This window comes from Sarcophilus harrisii, chromosome 5 (genome assembly GCF_902635505.1).
Source record: "Sarcophilus harrisii chromosome 5, mSarHar1.11, whole genome shotgun sequence".
Taxonomy (NCBI): domain Eukaryota; kingdom Metazoa; phylum Chordata; class Mammalia; order Dasyuromorphia; family Dasyuridae; genus Sarcophilus; species Sarcophilus harrisii.
Window position 1 is genome coordinate 162,757,539 of NC_045430.1, and position 21,870 is coordinate 162,779,408.

The following is a 21,870-nucleotide window of genomic DNA, read 5'->3' on the forward strand; positions in this document are numbered from 1 at the left end:
GAGATAATTTCCTCTCTGGGAATTCTATATATTAATGAAACCAGAAGTCAAGGTCAATAATCCCTGATGACCTTATTACCCTTTGCCCTTATTCTTACTTATATCCTTACCTCCTCCATGGCATCTTCTGTGAAAGAGAATATTCCACTGAACTCCCAGAAGTGCCTTTTTTTTTACTTATACTCAGTGTCATTGTGGATAAGTACTTTGTATGAATCTATCAGTGAGAGGCTGTTCTTCATTCATATACCAACAGCTTTTGGATGCCCAAGGCTGACAGGCATTCAGGTTCCACAATGACTATTTGTCAGGTGGAAAGTAGAAAAATCCCTGTACAGATACTATTAAATAATAATGCTACCTTATTTCCCCTTCGACCCCATTGAGTTGAATAATAATAATTGTACAGTGCCTTCCCTCCAAAATATTCAGTATAGTTGACAAACCCCATACCTAGTAAAAAAGTTATCTTCTGTTAAATCTTAAAATCTTACTAAGTTGGCTTATGCCATCAAACATCCTCTCTTTGTTAAAGACCCTTATTCCTGATTTCTTTGGCCTCCAGTTGACAGTAGCATCCTACCATTTCATTTCAATCTACTCTTCTCCCTTAAATGATCTCAAAGATTCAGAGAATCAAAAGTAGGTCCTTTTCACAAATGGTTGTGGATTTCTGGTTTATGCTACATGAATGGCACTTAAATTTGACCCTCTTTTTAAATGTATTTTAATCAAAAATTGAACTATGTTGAAAGATTATAAAGTAAACACATAGATACTACTTCAACATCATACAATTTTTCTGTACTTAGTGTCTGTCTTTCAGGAAGCAAAGACGTAACCTAATACTCTTAGTCCCTAAAGGGATGTCATTTAGACTTTGAAATGTTAAATAGCTACCACATATTAAAACTAAAAGAAAAATTAATAATTTTGCCTTTCATTTATGTAAGAAGAGATTTTCATATCAATCTAACAAACATTTTTTAATAATATTTTAGGCACTGTGCATACCCTTTGATCCAGCAGTGTTACTACTGAGCTTATATCCCAAAGAGATTTTAAAGAAGGGAAAGGTTCTTGATGTGCAAGAATGTTTGTGGCAGCCCTCTTTGTAGTGGCCAGAAACTGGAAACTGAGTGGATGCCCATCAATTGGAGAATGGCTGAATAAATTGTGGTATATGAATATTATGGAATATTGTTGTTCTGTAAGAAATGACCAACAGGATGATTTCAGAAAGGCCTGGAGAGACTTACACAAACTGATGCTGAGTGAAATGAGCAGGACCAAGAGATCATTATATACTTCAACAGCAATACTATATGATGATCAATTCTGATGGACGTGGCCCTCTTCAACAATGAGATGAACCAAATCAGTTCCAACAGAGCAGTAATGAACTGAACCAGCTACACCCAGCGAAAGAACTCTGGGAGATGACTAAGAACCATTACTTTGAATTCCCAATCCCTATATTTTTTGTCTACCTGCATCTTTGATTTCCTTCACAGACTAATTGTACAATATTTCAGAGTCCGATTCTTTTTGTACAGCAAATAACTGTTTGGACATGTATACTTATTGTGTATTTAATTTATACTTTAACAAATTTAACATGTATTGGTCCACCTGCCATGTGGGGGAGGGGATGGGGAAAGCAGGGGAAAAATTGGAATAAAAGATTTGGCAATTGCCAATGCTGTAAAATTACCCATACATATAACTTCTAAATAAAAAAAACTATAATTAAATAATAATAATAATAATATTTTAGGCACAAGCCACAGTGCTTGCATTAGTATTCTCTTTATGATTTCTTGATGGAAGTTTCTAGAAGTATATACAGAGACTGATTTTCATTATATCTCTGATTCTACATTAGAACTCATTAGATTATAGTTCTTTCATTAGTGCATTAACTACAAAGGGAGTGGAGTCAAGAGGTAGGACAATTATCCTAGGCAGTTATGGGGAAAAGTTAGGGATAGGCAAAACTGGAGGTGAGGAAATGTCTACTTCAAACACATGTTTTGAAAATGCATGAATGTAAGTGGGAAGCTATTGATACTGTCATCCTATCCACACTCCAGAAAACATTTGTGTTATCCATTAAGTCACCATCTTCAAATGTCTCTCTCTCTCTCTCTCTCTCTCTCTCTCTCTCTCTCTCTCTCTCACACACACACACACACACACACACACACAGACACACACACACTCACTCACTCACACTGCCCCTTCAGAGATTGATTCAGAACAAAAAAATAAAAACAAAAAACCCTAAAATCCTAAAGAAACAATATATAACTGTCATTCTTAACCAGAATAAAGGTTTACTGATAAGAAAAATGGTATACACACAGTATTTGTGTGTGTGTGTGTGTGTGTGTGTGTGTGTGCTGAAGGACAGTCTGAAGAACATTTAGATGCCTTTCAGCTCAAAACTAGTCCCAGCTGATTTATATGGTCCTTTTTCTGTTTCTCTGAATTCTCTTTCTAAGATGAAAAATGTTCATCAATAGTAACTAAATTACCAATTAATAGATTACTATTGAATTTTTGGTACAATTCAGTTACTTACTTCTCCAAAGAGTAATCTTTAGAATCTTGGTGAAGAAAACCTTCTAATTAAAAATCCAAATAACCATCCAGTAACATATCACAATAAAAGTCTAATCCTTCAAAATGTCCTTCTCCCTCCCCTCCACTCACAAACCAAATCGTCATTGTTGTTAATATGAGAGGCAATGAGGTATAAAAAGCATAAAAACAATTCTGGATTTTATTTCAAAGCTCCACAATTCAAATCCTTCCTCTTTCACTTAAGAGCACTGTGATCTTGGACAACTTACTTAACTTAACGATTATTCACTTTTGTCATCTGTAAAAATGAGGCAGCTGGGTTTGTTAACTAATGAGTTCATTTCCAATTCAAAACCCACGAATTTATGATTCTATGACCTATATCTTGCTAGTTTTACTGTAATTTTTGCATTTGATTAATTTAAAATAAGATTGTTGGTTATAAAAATTAGAAGATAAATCTACTGATCTATTGATCATCACTACCACGTTTATCCCCAGAAAAAGAGACAGTGTGGTAAAATAGATATGGTATTGGGTTCAAATCTCACTGATACTAATGGGATGAACATGGGAGTCTCTTAGTCAACATGATCCTTAGACAACTCTTAAATGTAAAGATTTCCAAACTTATAAAATCATAAATTCATGATATTTAAAACAAAAAAAGTAAATTGTGAGTATGACTGGTAAATTTTTTGTTCTGTGTAGCAAAAAGATTATCTCAAAGAATAATCACTAAAAATTGAGCAGTTGAATTCATTTCAAAATTCACTTTGAAACCATTTTGCCTAGATGATTTCACATTGTAATATTTGGGGTTTTTTTCTAATTACTGCATATCTAATGGAAAAATACAGAAATTCTAATGTTTAAAATTTTCCTATTTTCATAACAACAAAAGAAAGAAGAAATAAAGTATTTCCTTTTATTTTCCTAAGATTGGTAGATTCTAAATATTTACATAATTATACTTGTCTGCTATAAGTATTTCAATCCTCTTCTCTGCCTTAGAATGTACATTCTTAAATAAAAGTCATGAGCTTTTAATCTTTTGTGCAAATCAGCCATGCACCCTGCTTACTGGGTATTTAGTGAACCTGATTTTCCAAGTCTGTGAACTGTAATGACATATTTTGTCCTAACTGTTTGCACTCTATCTATTCTATAAAATTTGGTAAAGCATGAGTAGTTTAGATAATTTAGAAATATTTTTGCTGCCTAATTGCAAATACTTGTTATTTATGTAATACTAGTTAACTTCCCTGAGCATTCTTTTTCTTGTAGCATAATCCTGACCTATTTCCCCAATAACTTTATGGTGATATTTTTTTTATTCCAGACATTTTTAAGAAACTCATCAGGTTGTGAAGCAAGAGATGATGAATATAGGACAGAATTTACTACAGGCTTGCAACGTATCGATTTATTCACTGGACAATTCAAGCAAGTTCTTTTAACATCAATATCTACTTTTATCAAGGAAGACCTAACCATTGCAAACCTTGGAACATCAGATGGTCGATTTATGCAGGTAGATACTATGTTGGTAGTAATCTTCACTATTTTCTCCAGTGTTATCTTGTGTCTTTGTATACAGTATAAGGTTTACAAGAAAATATACTATATAATGAGAGATGACAATGCTTATCAATGAAGATATAACCACAGTTTAAGGAAAACAATTAAGGATAATCCCAATTTTTTACTAATTTGCTATTTTTTATTTGCATAATTTTTTTGTTGTTTTGAGATCTTTTTTTTCATTCCCAATTTCCATTACATGAATGGAAAATAATGAAACAAAGCATTTCCAAGCAACATTTCCTATTTCAGGGGAAGCAATGGATCAAAGGAAAGCTATTGTGTGAACTGTGTGTCTTCATGAACAGAAATATTCACATCATTAAGTAAAACTGGCTGGAGTTAAGAAGGGATATCATCAAAATCCCATTGTAACATCAAGTGTCTACTAAAGTCAGATACAACCAAAAGGAGTAGGATCACATAATGCTTGTTGGATGAGTTAATGAGATGATGAATGAATGAGCATAACACCTAAAGTTCTGATTTCAGTAAGAAAGCTTTTAAAGCTTATCAAGTATTTGATAGAATAAAAATGCACATTTCAGGCTTGAATAAAGGTACCTTATCTCCTAGATATGAAAATCACATTTTGCAGGCTTTAATGTACACTTAAGTTATATCTGTTTTACTCCTAGAATAGTAATTTGGTTAGTGCTTTCAACCATGTATTCATTAGTAGATGCTTGACTAATGTAGAATGAAAATGGAGTTTCTATGGAAATGCTGGGTATCTGCAAATAATGGAAAGTGTATAAATGGACATGTTTATTTTCAAGCATTATTGTAATCTGCTTTGTTTACTAAAGAGGTGAAAATATAGTGTAATGTATCCTAATAAAATATAGTATAGTATATCCTAATTAGCTATCCTAATCAACTTGGAGGAGAATTTCCAAAGGATCAGAAGGTTACAGTAATGTTTGCCTTTGATTTTCTATGTCTGTACATCCACAGTTTCAAACAAAAAAATATTTTAGGGTGTTTTTTCAGTGTTGTTGTAATTGTAGTTTTGCTGGAACTTCTTGCTACATTTTAGAAAACTGATAATCAGAGACCTGTAGACATTTTGAAGGTGGTAGGAATTTTTTCAAAAGTCATAAAAACCTATAAGAAAAACCTTTTCTAGCTCAAAAGGTATCATACACACAGAGTTATCTTAAACAGTTCGCTATGGTCTCATCTTGCATTGCTTCTCAGTTAATAATGCTTCTCTTCTTATTCACTATCCCTCTGAGTCCACATTCTTATTTATCCACCTAATCCCTTGTTACTATTTAGCTTTGTCCTTTACTCCTTTTAATTGCTTTCCTTATCTTCAAATTTGGTCCGCTTCCACTTTTTCTCTAAAGTGTCTAACTATTCCCTAGTCAGTTCAAATTCTATATTAATAGTTGTAATAGGTCTATTATGGTTTAATCACAGTAAAAGTCTCATTATAAAGCATATTGTCACATAAGGTTATACTTTGTTCTATGCATATATGGATGTATTTCACATTTTCTCTCTATAATAATAGCACAATGGATAGAGCACTAGGCATCAAATCAGAAAGACTTAAGTTCAAATGTGGCCAAGTGACCCTGGGCAAACCACTTAACTTGTCTGCCTCAGTCTCCTGTAAAGTGACAAATGATATGGTAAAAATAATAATATTCATCATCATTCATCTGTAATAATAATAATAATAATGCCTTCCTCCCATAATTGTTGTGAGGATAAAATGAGATAGTAATATTTTAAGTGCTTTGCAAACCTTAAAATTATATATAAATGCTAGCTATTATTTTTATAAAAGAGCATTTTTAAGACAATAGTGCTCTCAAAAGTAAATAGGATTATAAAAAGATTTGCTGCATTACATTCTTATACGTGGAGCCATGACTAAAAGCTTAAAGATAAAAATGTGTAGAAGGCAATCTTGTGAAAAGCCCTGTACTTAAAAAACTAAAAGACAAAAACCTCATCCTTCTCTGGTGACAAACAATAGACTTTCATTGAATGATCCACAAAGGATTTCTTCTCTGAAACCAAACTAGGGTGAGTTCCATGAAATTGTGTTTTATTCAAACAAACTTAAAGTGTTTAAAAGACAAAACAAGGTTCAGCATCCCATAAAACCAGGAGCCTGTTTACAGCAAATAATGGGAAGGTGGACTAGTAACAAAGAGAAGCCCTGTGAGTGTTCCATCTTAATCCATAAGAGCAGTTACTACCTATCAAAGAATGGTAAATATTTTGACTGTGCAAAAGTGTTTTAAATCTGTGAAAGACCTTGAGTAACTTACAACTCATATTTTAGTAAATACTATGGAGTTTCTATTACAAAATAGAATGGTAATAATTTTTTTCAAAGACAGCTGCCATGCATAAAAAGGAACAGAAAAATTGTTTTACTTCCTTCCTAGGCTAAAGCCTGATGGCAAAGTTAATTTGCCATTTTTTCCCCCAGAAAGTCTGCAGCTGTTTCTGCCCTTCCTATTGTACTTGTTTTCAGTGTGTGGCTGGGAACACAAGTTAGAACTCCAGCTGTTGGGTGCAAAGTGAATCAGGTATTTCACAGTGGTTATTTGATTAGAAAGAATTATATTGTTTAACTAATAGTGCTGGGCTTGTGAGAGAGAAGACACTTCTTGACATATTCCTGCTTTTTAAGCATAACTCATCTAAAAAATTATTTACTCATATGTGCCAGCTGAATTTTCTCATGCACATTATCACACCAAGGACATTTTTTAAGTGTAGGTTTTGAAGGTTACATATTAATATATAAACCTGTTTAGGCCCATAAAAAGAAAGAAACATAATATCTTAGTGTCAGAAAAGATCTGAGAGCCACATAAAACATGGCAAAATGTTTGGAATTATAGATCTAAAAGAGATTTCAGAAGCCAATTAGTCTAACATAGTGACTTGCCCAAGATCACACTGATAATAAGCAACAGAATCAGGATTTGAACCCAAGCTTTTTGAGGCCAAAATAAGTGAGTTTTTTCCTTCTATACCACATTGCCTTTCTTAAATCTTTCTAATATATGAGTGTGTTTATATGCACACACATACATATATATGTAATAGTTCACATTTCCTAAAAAATTATAACAATTATGACAAGTTAAAATTCTGTGTTGAAAATAACAAGACTTTGGAACATTAACTCTGTGATGAACTTCTAAACAAAAAAGGAAGAAGATCCATTCAAGCAAATTAGAGTATTTGTCATTGATAATATTGTTTGGATCAACATTATAATCCAAATGTGATGCTTGCTCATATTTTCTGTAACAATTTTATCAAGTCCTTATATTCTGTATTTCTTAATAAAAATATGAGTTGATAAAATTATTGAGAATGTCAACATTATGACTAGAATAGGAAGAAAAGTATGGTGATTCCATCACCTAGGTACTGAATGTAGAAGACAATCATGATACCATCCATCATTGCCCCTTGTCATTGCTGATGTCATTATATTTCTTTCTACACTTTTTTTCCCCTCCCTCATTCCCCTTTGTTGCTACATCACTCCTGGATGCTGCTATCATATATCATTCCCCCATGTTATTTATTCTTTCCAGTTGCTTCTGATAGATTAGACTAAGATCTATTAGTAAGTGAGGGTCATCTGAAAAAGTCACCCTCATCTGGTCATTTCTTAAAAGATTATCTTAGTCATCAGTGAACATAAAATAATTACTTACACATGAAGAATCAATTCACTTAATGACCTTCTATCTTCAAAATCTATCAGTTCCTACATCAGCATCATTGGAAGCCTAAACCATGTATTATTATTTGGGATTACTCTTGTTATTTAGTTTAAGGTACACATTATCAATTCATCATGAAGTGAAGAAAATTTGTGTCAGGAAAAGAGAAGCATTTTAATTAAATTTCCATTCCAACATTAGTCTTTCTTTGGGGAAGGCTAATTTATACATTTCCTTTGTAAATATTACAAAACAAAAATTTCTTTTGAATTAATGTTGAATTCATTGAAGGAGTTATTCATTAGATAGATAAACATAGATAAAACATCTATTAAGTCCTTACTAGACATTGATGATAAAAGAATAAGTAAATGAGACAATTTCTGTACTCAAGGAACTTATATTCTAATGAGGCAATGAGGGAAAAAACACATATAGGAAAACTAGGAAAGGGAAGGGGGAGGACAAGTAGGAAGCATAATAATATGGGAATGGGTAATAATGAAGACCTAGTTCTAGAAGGATAAGATGAAAGTTCACCTATCAGAGCCCTGTGTCCTAGAAGCAGAGTCCAAGCTCCCAGAGGAGGGAGGATCAGGATAATGGCTGGAATATATTAGGTATTAAATCACTAAAATGAGTATTTCTTCAGTGTGCTTGCTTAGAATAAATTGGGCACACGAGTCCTAAAATTTCAAATGAGAAGTAACTATTTGAAGCACAAGTAGTCTCTAACTTGGGAGCAAGTTATGTCCAAGGGCTCCTTTGTAAGTTGAATGAGTATAGAATACACTTTTTCATTACCATGATGTACATTAGAGATATCAAATGCACAGGCCATAAAAGAACATGAGTGCCATCATACTCCAACCATAACTCATTAAAATATAATTTGGAAATACTTATATATATATATATTTTATATTTTATATATTTATATATATTTTTATGGAGTTTCTATTTTATATATTTTATAAACTTTTTATATTTATAAATTTTATATATTTATATATTTTATATATATGTATATATATAAAATATATAAATATATAAAAATACAATAGAGCATAGATAATGTTAATATGTGATTTTCTAAGTCAATATATGGCCCAAAGAGATCTTTATGCATAATTTCTCTTTGAATTTGATACCACAGTTGTATATGATCATTCATTTCTCAGACCATCCTACACAAACTAACAACCCACAGTATACACTATTGGTACTATGGAACCAATGATCTACAGCAATCTTTCTCTGATAAAATGGAATCAGGTTTCCAGTTTAGGATATAGTAGTGCCTGCTACTTATTGGGCACTATACTAAGCACTTTAAGTTATCTTATTTGATCCTCAAAACTATCTTGGGAGATAGGTGCTGTTATTATCCCAATTTTAGAGTTAATTGAGTGATTAAAAAAAAGAAAGGAAGAAACTGAGGAAATAAGTTAAGTCATTTGCCTGCTTGTCAAACCTAGTAACTATCTGAAATCAGTTTTATGAACTCAACTCTTCCCGACTATAAATCTAGTACTTCATGTAATTTAGTCTGAGGATGGGCAACTAGGGGACTGGAAGGACAGTGGTTCCCTTAATAGTCCCTTATTTGTCACTAACTTTTGTGATCTAACATCTTATCTGCCATCTTCTTTGTCCTCTGATACTTTCCCAACATCTTCTCGTTTTCCTTTTAATATCCCTAGAAAGTGACCAGCATGTTTCCCCTATTATTCTATCACTGGTTGATCAAAATGTCTTTTTTCCTGGTCTGTTGCACCATAGGACATGGTCTCTGGTTTCTCCCATGGCAAATAGCCATGTTGAGGGTTTTTTACTGATAACACCAATGGAGAAAGAAGGGGAGACTAAAAATTAAAGAAATTATTACAAGGTCCAAGAAATTTTGAGCAGATGATACAGGGTCCCTTCTGATAAAAAAAGAAAAAGTCTTCTTCTATTCCCCTTGCTTCCTATTTCCCTCCTCTCCTACAAAATGCATCTCTGTTTTTCTTCACTCACTTAGACCCTGTAAGAAAAGACAAAGTGCACACAAGCAATGCTGGTAAGTCTTTGAGTAAATATGAATAAAATAAGATTCATCTGCATTTCATATGTAAGCCAAAGCTTATCTCAAGGTCTTCCTTTTTCACCAAGGACAACTGTCCTGGGCAGTTCATCAGAATAACCAGCCTGAAGTGAAAAGCAAGATGTGGTGGGGGGGAAAGGAGGGAAGAAGTTTGGAGAGAAGATAGAGAGCTGGGAATATTCCCAGATATGTTCTCTATATCATAAAGTTGGTCTGGCAGTGGGGAGGAGACAGGTACTACCATGGATGTGAGGAAGGGGAAGGAGTTAATCTCTTCCTTTCCTCTACCTCTTCCCTATAGTCATTACTCATCCTGCCACCAGATAACAACCCTGAACCAGTTCTAAACTATTTAACACATAAACTTAGTAAGAAATGGCTACCATAGAAATTTATAGCATAAATAATAATATCTCACATTTATATGGCCCTTAGAATTGTATAAAGTGCTTTCTTTCCTCATAATAGCTCTCTGACCTAACTACTACCAATATGATTTTTTTTTTTACAAAGGCTAAGTAATTTGGCTAGATTACAGAACCTAGCAAGGACCTGTGGCACAAGTCAAACCCAGACCTCTGATTCCAAGTCCAGTACTGTTCCCAGAACCCAATGCTAGAAGCTGTATAGGTTGAGAGGAGGGAAGGCAATAAGCAGGAAGGAGTTACTTAAATCTGCCTAGAACTAAACTTTATGTATAATCTCAACTTTGTAAGTCAGAGACATAATGATATTTTCTATGTTGTATTCACTAACAAAAAATCTCAGTTAAGGACATTCTTTGAAATGAATGACTTAAATACTAAGTTTTTAAAGACAAATTCACAATCATATAAATTGTATCTGTTGAGTTTTTAAATGCTACACATATATTTAGAGGTGTAAAATTTCAAAGAGGTGTAAGGAAACTTTTCACTCTACCATCCCAGTTTTTTACGGTAGCAATGGAATTTTTTTATTAAAGTATGTACCACACTTTTTAGTGCTATTCTCAGATAAATTTAGCTTTGTTAGTTTAAAATCTAAAATGTATTTACAGAACGGTTCATAAAGTTGATGCACAAAAATAGTTCATGATTGTTTCGCTACATCTGGACTTCCCTACTTTAGCACCTCTTGCACTTGTGAGGACATGGTAATAGCAATTAAAAAGAAGATGGGAAAAGCATCTGTCCCTGACAGCATCGATGCAGGAGAAAGCCGTGCTGGTTATGACTCAATTTCAAAAGCACTCAGAGAACAAATTTCAAAATCTCTCAAAGAGGAAGACTAGAAATAATGGATATAATAATGGACAGTGTTGTTGTTTTTGAAAAGGAGAGACTTAGAAGACATAAACAATTACTAGCACATATCTGTCCTTTCTTATCTCTATGAAATTGGATGAGTATGGTAATGTAACAAGAAGCTACTTGATGAAAACATGAAGAAACAGATGGACAAGTTTCAACTGCAGACCACATCTTCCCAGTCAAGAGGTATAAGAAATCTAAGACTCCAGTGGGTCTATTATTTGTTTATTATGAGAGAATTTTTCACAGAAAAGGAAAACAGAGTCTTAAAATGCAGATTTTTCTCAAATTAGTTGTCTTCCCTGTAAGTGTTAAAATTATACAAGTTTCCAAACAGATTATTTATTAATGATCCTCTGGGAATCAGAATAAAGTAAGGGAGGCATACTTGGAGGTATTTTTCCTAAAGGTATTCACAGTTAATAATAGTAATACTATTACTATTAATAATAATAGCATTTGTGTAGTACTTTACAAACATTATCCAGGAATCCCTTTCCAGGACAATATTATAATATTAAATATTATCTTTACAAATATTTATCCTCATAACAACCCTATTCTTATCCCTATTTTACATATGAGGCTTCTGAACTTAAATGACTTGCCTCATGTCACACAACTAATGTCTGAAGCTACATCTGAGTTCAGATCTTTCTGCTTTTGGTTCCAGTGCTCTATCCATAGCACAATTTAGCTCCTTTAGAGGGTATCCTGCACAAAGGTCAGCTAGAAAAGGATCTCCCTACTGACAGAGGTGTACCTCTTAATGGACGGCAGCATCATGGTAATATACACAAAGACCCAGAATGCCAGCCAGTTTCTTTCAAAGACTGCAGAAGAACTAATGACTTGAAGTACTGTGCCTGGCACATAGTAGGTATTTAAATGTTAATGGATTGATTCAGTCAGAGGAATAGCAACAGAAGACAGCGTTTGTGCCATGAAAAGACTTTGCCTGCCTGTTGAAATGCGAGTATTTTAGGAAGAACATCTTTCTTAGGGTTCACTCAAAGCCTAAGGCTTCAAATAAACAATATATTGAATATTAAACATTTCACAGTTAAAGCAGTCTCCAAAGTAGTTAAAAGATTTCCCAAGAAGGTAAGAGCTGCTGGCAAGGAGATGAAAAGCAATGAGTAAGGAAGTCTTCTGACATCCCAAGAACAACTGCCAGAATTTCAGAGGTGCCTTTATAGCTTCTTTACCCAAAAGAGTTCCCCCATCTCCCAACGTAGTGGCAAAGTTAACTCAAACTCTTCAGGTCTTCTCCATAGCTGATTTGTTCAACAGGTGTTAGGTAAAACCTAACCAGAAAAGCCAGACAGCATTATTTGCTCAAAATTCTGAAGTCTTTTCAAATTTTACTCTACAACATTTGAAAGTAACTTACCACCATGAAATCCTAATTACTCTTCCTGCTTCATAATTCATTTATCTATTTCTTAGCATATCTCAGATTTTATGCTGGAGCTATCTACCCTGTGAGGGATTAAAAATTAACATAATATGTTTTTGACTTCAAAGATTTTATTTAAAAAAAGACCAGTGGTTCTCAAACTTTTTTTGTCTCAGGACCACTTACATTTTTAAAAGATATTGAGGATCTCCCCCAAAAGCTTTTGTTTGTATGGATTCTATCTATTGATAGTTACCCACTTTTTAAATTAAAATATTTTAGTTTTATTGTGAAAATACTTTTTACCTCAAGGGTACACTAAAAGGATCACATGGACTCACAGGAAGGAATTCCTGGAACACACTTTGAGAATCACTGTTATAAAAGTAATTCAGTAAATTTCAGTCACTCTAATAGCCATAATTGAAATGAATTTTTTTACATCTTGATTTAAAGTAATTTGCAGCATTTTGAATTTGCAGCTAGGAATTTTATTCCCATTTCTTAATAATATCTTTGATTTACCTTTTTTTTCCCTGAATATAAGAAAACATAACATGAAAGGCAGTGTGGTGCAGTGGATAGAGAGGTGGCATTAGTAGCTAGATGTTGGTTCAAATTCTGGGTTTGACACATACTTGCTGCCTGGCCAAATCACTTATCCTCTCAGTGCCTTAGATAACCCCTTTAAGATTATAATTTGCAAAACAAGTGATAATCTGTATTGGTAGAGAAAATTCTCCACCCAAAACTCTTTATTCCATGAAATCACAGATCTGTTTAAAAAGAAAAGAAAAAATATATTGAGACCTTCAAAACAAATTTAATTTTGTCGCAGCCATTAGATAAGGAAAGTCAGACAAAATTGAAATGATTATGTTTTAAATATTACTGTTATTATTTTTAATAATTCTGATATTACCTATTTATTCAACCTATTTCCTATTTCCTAATATACCTATTTCCAAATATAACTTCACATAAAAACCTATCTATAACATAGGTCTTTCAAATAATTTAAGAAGAATTAATAAAAGGTAACCATGGAGAATCTCATTTAAATTTTATTCACCATCTTTTTAAAATAACATAATCTAACATTTTTATATTTCAGGGAAATGAGAGGGGTGGGAGACATAATTTTTTTTCTGTTTCCTCCCCCAACCTTAGCATTTTGTCCTAATCTAAATAGTCCAAATTGTACAGATAGCTCAGATATCACCTCCCCCTAAAAATATTTTATTTTTATAGAGTTGAAGAAAAAACAGGAATGTTAAGACCTGAAGTCTACACATCAGCTGTCAGCACACGCAAGTTTCAACCAATTGCCAACCTTCTACTTTATGTAAACTGGGGCTGTTAGGTGTCATAAAGTGAATTTGTAGATGAAATCCAGACTTGTATTTCATTTCTGTTACAACTAAAATGAATCTCCCAATTTCTTGTGAACATCCAGACATTGCTTCAGGGTTTTGAGAGGGTTAATATTATTACTCAATGAGAAGGAATTCTGGCAATAAGTGAAAGTAGGGAATTAAGGACAGAAAAGCATTCTTTGCATTTTAGAGGGATGGGTATTCTTGAGGAATCATGGATAATGATCAACTAAAAAGGTATTTGCAGCTGTGGTACCACCTCTACTCCAAACATTAATCTAATTCCAAACATTAATCAAGCTTTTTCACATGGCTTTCCCTGGCCTTCTGTTGTTTGTCCCCCTCCATATAACAAACAAAATTCATCTGAGAACCCATTAAGGGCATAGAGCTTTGTTTATTTGCTAGGTACTTAACAATTTCCTTAGAGTATTTCCTTCTATGCCCCTGAAAACTATCAAGGTGGGCCAGCCCTTTACCTACTAAAGCTTTCCCACAAAGGCAAAAAACTTTAACCAAAATTGCTGAAAAAAAGACTGGAAAAAAAGCTTAGAAAGTTTATTTCACTCATTTTTAACTTGGATGTTTACTATTTACCCCACTTCTTTTTGGAGCAATGTCTCTATAAATAAGCAAAATAAAAAATTAAATCTTAGCTATGGGCTCAAAGTCTTTGTAAGGTGAATTTTATAATAAACAAAAATAAAGCAAATGACCACCCTTCACAAGATGAGGCTAATTAAATCTCAGCAAAGGAAACTTCTTTTTTAATTTTAGAAAAGGGAGATTTATTTTTTTAATTTTGGTTTGGCTTTGGGTTTTATGGCCAAGTAATATTAAATGAATTTTATTATAATGTCCCAGGAATCCAGATATTCAGCCATAGGAAACAGTAAAGAAAATATGAGGGTAGGAGAAAGGAAGGGGGTACTTAAGGAGGAACTATTCTACATAGTGCTGGAAGAATCAAACATCAGAATCAAGGTTGCCAGGAGAAACATCAAGAATCTCAGATATGCAAATGACACCATTCTGGTGGTAGAAAATGAAGAAGAACCAAGAAGTCGCTTGAGGGTGAAAAAGAAGAGTATAAAAGCCTACTTGAAACTGAACATTAAAAAAAAAAACCATATCCTAAGATAATGGCATCTGGTCTCATCGTTGTCTGACAAATAAAGGGAGAAAAATTAGAGACAGTATCAGATTTTTTTATCTTGCTCTCAAAGATCACTGTTAGCAACTGCAGCCATGAAATTAAAAGATCTTTTCTCCTTGGAAGGAAAGCCATGGCAAATACGCACAACATATTAAAAAGCATAGACATCACCTTGCCAATAAAGGTCCATATAGTCAAAGTTAGGGGTTTTTTTCCAGTACTAATATACGACCGTGCAAGATAGAGTATAAGGAAAGCTGAACACCATAGAACCAATACTTTCAAACTGTGATGTTAGAGAAGACTTTTGAGAGTCCCTTGGACATCAAGACAATCCAATAATCCAATACTTGAATTTAATTCTGACTATTATTTGAAAGGTCAAATATTGAAGCTGAAATTTAAAACTTAAAAACTTTGGCCATATAGTGAGAAGACAGAAATTATCAGAAAAGATTCTGATGCTGAAAAATAATTGAAAGCAAAAGGAGAAGGGGATGGCAGGGAATAAAATGGACGCATAGTGATATGGAAGGAAGGAATTTGAGCTTGGACAGACTTGGAGGATAGAAGAAGAGTTGGACATGCCTGAATGACTGAACATAATAAGTCTGGAAGAACTAATAAGTATCCTAGAACCACAGAGTTGGAAGATCACCTTGGGAGGTCATGTAATCTAACTCTACCTGAACAAGAGAGGCATAGTAACATAGAAGGATTCTGCAAATGCCTTCTTGTTTTGGTTAGAGCCAACAACCATAGGTTCAAATCCCACCTCAGACACTTACTAGATCCTGATCCTGGATCTAATGGATCTTAACTGCTCTGTATCTCATCTGTAAAGTAAGGAGGTTCAACTCAATGATCTCTGGTGATCATTTTAGCTCTAAAACTGATCCGATGTCGAGAATCCTCTGTATAATAAAATATAATAATAATATTGTAATAAGTGGCTATTCAGTCCATTCTATCTGGGGATGGCTTTGGGTTTTTGGTTTTTTTTTTTTTCATTTATTTTTCTGATATAAAGGCTAACCCTGCCTCTTAACAGCTTCCAACCATTGCTCCTAATATTTCTTTCTGAAGCAATCCAGAATAAATCAAATCTGTTGTCCACAGCAGTCCTTCAAATATTTGACTTTTCTATCATGTAACTTCAACCTACCCCACCCCAAGATTCTCTTCTTCAAACTTAATGTGCCTCATTCCTTCAAGTGATTGGTAGAGCACCATCTCCTGTCTGCTCACCTTATTGGTCACCTTCCTCTAAATTTGTTTCAGCTTGTTAATGTATTCATAAAGTGTGATACCTAGAATGGAACACTATATTTCATATATGAATCTAAGGCAGTACACAGAAAAAATATCCCTCCTCTAATTATAGATACTTTATTGTTGTTCATTTGTCTCTGATTCTTTGTGACCATATTCAGAGTTTTCTTGGCAATGATTCTACAAGGGTTTGACATTTATTTCTCCAATCCATTTTACAGATATGGAAACTGAGTCAAAGGATAAAAATGACTTGCCTAGGATCACATAGTTAGTAAATGTCTGAGCTATATTTGGACTCAGGTCTCCCTGACTCTAGACCTGGCACTCTATCTACTCCACTGCTCTATTATAGAAATTATGTCAATCTTAACTTAGAATAAGATTACATTATCAATATTAATCATCTGTGCATTCAGCCATAGAAACTTATCCATTCTTTCTTTGAACTCTCTAAAAGCCACTCCCTACACTTTGAGGGCACTTACCTGACTGTTTTCCTTTCTCCTCAGCCATAAATCCTAAGATTCATTAGTCATTTGTTCCTAGAAAGATTTTTTCCATGTTTCTTTTTTGAAATTATTAGAGGAAAAAAATTAGGAAATTAAGTCTAAATATTCACACTAAACATCTCCATACATAAGAAATATGAAGATAAATAAGGATAAGATGATTATAGCCAAGACTTAATAAGGGCCAAAAAATATGTAGGCTATGATTTGGAAAATATGTAGGCTAGGATTGTTTAGAAAAGAAGACATGGAATCTGAAAATATGGTATCATAAAATCTTAGAGTTACTGGGCATCTTAAAGTCTTGCCTACCCCAATTCTGCATTTGAAACACAAATCATCTCCTCCAAAAGGTCTCTCTAAAGCTCTTCTTAAACACATTCAGTAGGAACTCACTAGTTCCTTGTGCAAAATACTAAGATTCTTACTCAGGAAACAACACAAAATAATTGGAACAAATCATTTAATCTGTCCTCACTTTACATGAATGATTTCATTGGTACGCATTTCCCAAAATGTGATTTTTGTTTTCAACAATTGTGCAGTTGTCTTGTCATGAATATCTAATATTGAAGTAATAATCATTCCCAGCCAGAATATCCTCTCCCATCCAAAACAATTCCAAACAGAGTGACCTTTGTTGTATCACTTTGTTTCTCAGTTCCTGATATACAGGAATAGTGACTGCTAAAGGTGATGTTATTGTCAGGCACTTTGGTAAATGAATGTTAAACAAATGCCCAATCAAGTGTGAACTCTTAAAACAATAGGTTCTGTGTGAACTCTGTAAGCTTCCCTATTCATATACCACTCCCTTGGAGAAAATTAAACCATTTTGGAAGCTTCCCAAATTGTTTCAGGCCATTACAATACCATTTATTGCACTGAAATAGAGATTTACTAATGATTCCCTCGAACATTTATAAATTGCTTTGTGGGATTTATTCAAGGTAATTTGCAGCCAGTTAGTTTCTCCTATGAGATGAATGCACATTTTCATTCCTTTTTTGCAGATGAGAAAACTGGAAGTGTCATTAGGCCATCCCTAATAGCATAAAGGCCAATGTTGGCCCAGCTTTTTCCTTATCTATGCAGTTGAATGAAATTTTGCGCTAAAAAGCAGATGACTGTAAGGGATGTTGTCCAATTCCACAAAACAGCATGGAGGTTAGGATACTATGGAGAAGTAGAGGGATCACTGGAAGAGTGTTACAGGACTTTAGACAGGAGAGTTTTAGATTTAACTACTGCCTCTGATAGTATGTGATCACGGGCAAGTCAAATACCTTATCTGAATTTCTTAGTTTCCTCATCTCTAAAAAGGGGAAAACAAAAATTTTAATACCTATTTCACAGAACGCAAATGAAATAATGTACATAAAGCTTTAGAAACATTACAATGTCATATGAGCATCAATTACATATAAATGTCAACTATTATAGTAATAATTTTCTTTCATTATCTCATTTGATCTTCACAGCCTAGCAAACCATACAAGTATGATCCCCATTTTATAAATGAATAAATTGAAGCTAAGGGGATTCAAATGACTTGCCCAATGTAATTCAAGTAAAGTAGTACAATAAGTATTCAAATTCCAGTCTTTTGGTACCTTATTTAGTACTTTTTCTCCATGGATAAGATTTGGTATAAGGAATACCTCAGTGCAAATACCGCTCTAATCACTTAGAAGGTATATGACCCTCTCAGACTCAGTTTCCTCATCTATAAAATCGTGTTAACAGCACTTACTTCTCTGGATTGCTGGGAGGATCAAATGAGTTAGATTATCTAAAAGACTTGTCAAAACTCTTAAGAGCTTTATAAATTCTAGTTATTATTATTCTCCTATACCATTCTGTAGCTATTTTAGCCTAATCAACATGTTAGTGAGGACCCTGAAACACTCCAACCATTGTTGATCTACTACCATTGTTCTAAGATAGTGATCTTGTTAGTTTTTTTTTCTAGTAGTTGCTGTTGACTATAATCCCTGGCTCTCTAAAAATTTAACACTTTACTTAATACTTACAATGTCCCATTCAACAATGTTGAAAGGATGAGGACTAAAACCTGTTATTCTAGAGCCAACCTAGCAAGGAGAAATTTTTCAAAATTACAATCATTTATTAAACTGTGTGTCAGGTATTGAGTTAAATGCTGGGAATGCAGAGAAAGACCCCATCCCTTAAAAATGTCCTTGCCGTCAAGGAACTCAAAGACTAATAAGCAACCTATATGCCATATTGGAGATGTTAAACATTCTTCTTCATTTTTCTCTAAGACAAATAGGTATAGATATTAAGTCAGATATATACCGAATAAATTGGAGATCATATCGGAGGGAAGCATTTGAGATTAAAGAGAATTAGGAAAAGTGTCTTTCCCAAAAAGGTAGGACTTTGCATTTATTTTTAGCCTTTTAAAAAAACATTTGAGTTCTGAATTCTTTTCCTCCCTCCTGTTCATCTCCCACTCACTGAAGAGGCAAGCAAAATTATATCAATTGTATCACCATGCAAAATGTATTTCCATGTTATAAAGAGTGAAAATTATACTTCAATTTGCATTCAGAGTTCATCAGTTTTTTCTCTCTCTCTAGAGGTGGATAGAATTTTTCATCATGTCTTGGATCATTTTATTGATCAGAATAGCAGACAAGCTGAAATTTGAAGGTATCTTGGGGAAACCAGGATATAAAGATGAGAAGAAAGATGGCATGGGGTATAGCCAATGAAAATGCACAGACTCTAGAGATGGAGTCTTTTGTGTTAAAAACAGTAGATCTGTCAATTCCTTGGATAACAAAGAATAAGGGAAGGAGAGAAGAAGGTGAAGAGTAAGATAAAGAAGGAACACATTTTCTTATTTAAAAAAAAACAGAAAGGCAAGAAGTGACCAAGTTATGAAGGGATATAAAAGCCATATTCAAGACTTTATTTTTGATCATGTAGTCACTAGGGAGCCACCAGAGTTCATTGAATAAAAGAGTGACATGGTCAGACCCACAGTTAAGGAAGATCACTGATAGCTGAGTGGATGAAGGACTAGACCGGAGAGATACTTGAGGCAGTTTTCAAGACATTTTTACAAACATCGGTCTGTATTTTGAAGTCAATCAGGAAGCCAGAAATTTGCTTATAGGGCAATTCAAGTAGCAATATGTCACATGATCACAAAATAGTCTGAAGATCCATTTTAGCCACTCCAAAAGATTTAAAATTTGGAAGGGTTCTGGAGGAGAACAACAACAAAAAAAAATTAGTTAAGGAGCTAGGAGAAAGGGGAATTGAATTTTAGGTTTATCTTAGAGAAGAGAAAAGTGAAGAAAAATGTTTCGCATCTACAGTATGGCAATATATCTGTTGATCTCTCACAACATATTTATTAAACACATTAAGGGAAAGCGCTTAGCTTAAAAAATCAAGTTAACATTTACAATGCATCTGGAGCCATCACCAGTGTTCCCAAAGTATGTCTGGACTCTGGAGAAGAGAATGGGACTGATGAATTTGCACATCTCTGCCTCACTTAAATTCAATTCACTTTCAAATCAAGATATCAGTCTCCTGATGTCATTGGTCCTCTTTGAGATTGAAGGATGAACAACAACAGTATCTCAGGCATTGTCTTCATTTCCATTGAAGATGGAATATAGATCATAGAATGAAATGTCATCTAAGACAACCTCTTCATTTTATTTGAATAAACTGAGGTCCAGAGTAGTGGTGACTTGGCAAAAACTATAAACAAGCTGTGCGGTCAGACAGCCAACACCAAAGACCAAGAAAATGTGTTCAGATCCTACTAGTAATACTATATGTGTGACTTTGGACAAGTACCCTCTCTTAAAAAAAATAAGAAGGTGGAGAGCAATTTGGAACCATGGGCTAGAGAGGGTCTATGAGCTACAGTGAGATATCTATTTTCCAGGGGCTGGAGTCACAACCTAGACAGTTGTTTAAAACATTAAAGGGGGAAGAATTTATCTCACCTCCATTCCAAGAAACAGGGGCATCACAATCTGGAGAGCAAAATGGTACTATGCCCAAAGGGCTGTCAAACTAAGCATATCTTTTTGATCCAGCAATGTCTCTACTGGCTCTGTATCCCAAAGAGATCATAAAGAAGGGGAAAGGACCTACATGTGCAAAAATGTTTGTAGCAGTTCTTTTTGTAGTGGCAAGGAACTAGAAACTGAGTGGATGCCCATCAGTTGGAGAATGGCTAAATAAGTTATGGTGTATGAGTATAATGGAATATTATTGTTCTGTAAGAAATGATGAACAGGCTGATTTCAGAAAAGCCTGGAAAGACTTACATGAACTGATACTGAATGAAGTAAGCAGAACCAGGAGAAAAATGTACACAGTAACAAGATTATGTGATGATCAACTATAATGAACTTGACTCTTTTCAACAATTAGGTGATTCAAAGAATTTCCAATAGATATGTGATGGAAACTGCCATCCACATACAGAGAGAGAACCATGAAGACTGACTGTAGAGCAAAGCATAGTATTTTCACCTTTTTTTGTTGGTGATGTTTGTTTTTCTTTTCTTTCTCATGTTTTTTTCCCTTTTAATGTTTTTTTTTTTTTTTTTTGCTCAGCAAGACAAATATAGAAATATGTTTCGAATTGCACTTGTTAATCTATATCAGACTGCTTGCTATCTTGGGGAGGAATGAGAGGGAGGAGAGGGAGAAAAATTTGGAACTAAAAGTATTCCAAAAGTGAATGTTGAAAACTATTTTTATATGTATTTGGAAAAATAAAATACCATTAAAACATAAATAAATAAGTAAATGAATGAATGAATAAATAAAAATAAAAGTTACCTACAAACAAATTAAAAGATTAGACTAGATCCCTTTGAGGTCTCTTCTGTTTCTG

The 21,870-nt window shown here is 33.8% G+C and overlaps 1 protein-coding gene across 1 annotated transcript in view; it reads left to right on the forward strand.

Annotated features, from left to right (window-relative positions):
• The window catches only part of MET (MET proto-oncogene, receptor tyrosine kinase), a 157,925-nt gene that overhangs the window by 74,962 nt on the left and 61,093 nt on the right, over positions 1 to 21,870 (forward strand). Inside the window, exon 3 of the mRNA XM_003771542.4 lies at positions 3,929 to 4,120. Coding sequence (XP_003771590.1) covers positions 3,929 to 4,120 — 192 coding nt within the window. The remainder of the gene's footprint in view (positions 1 to 3,928; positions 4,121 to 21,870) is intronic.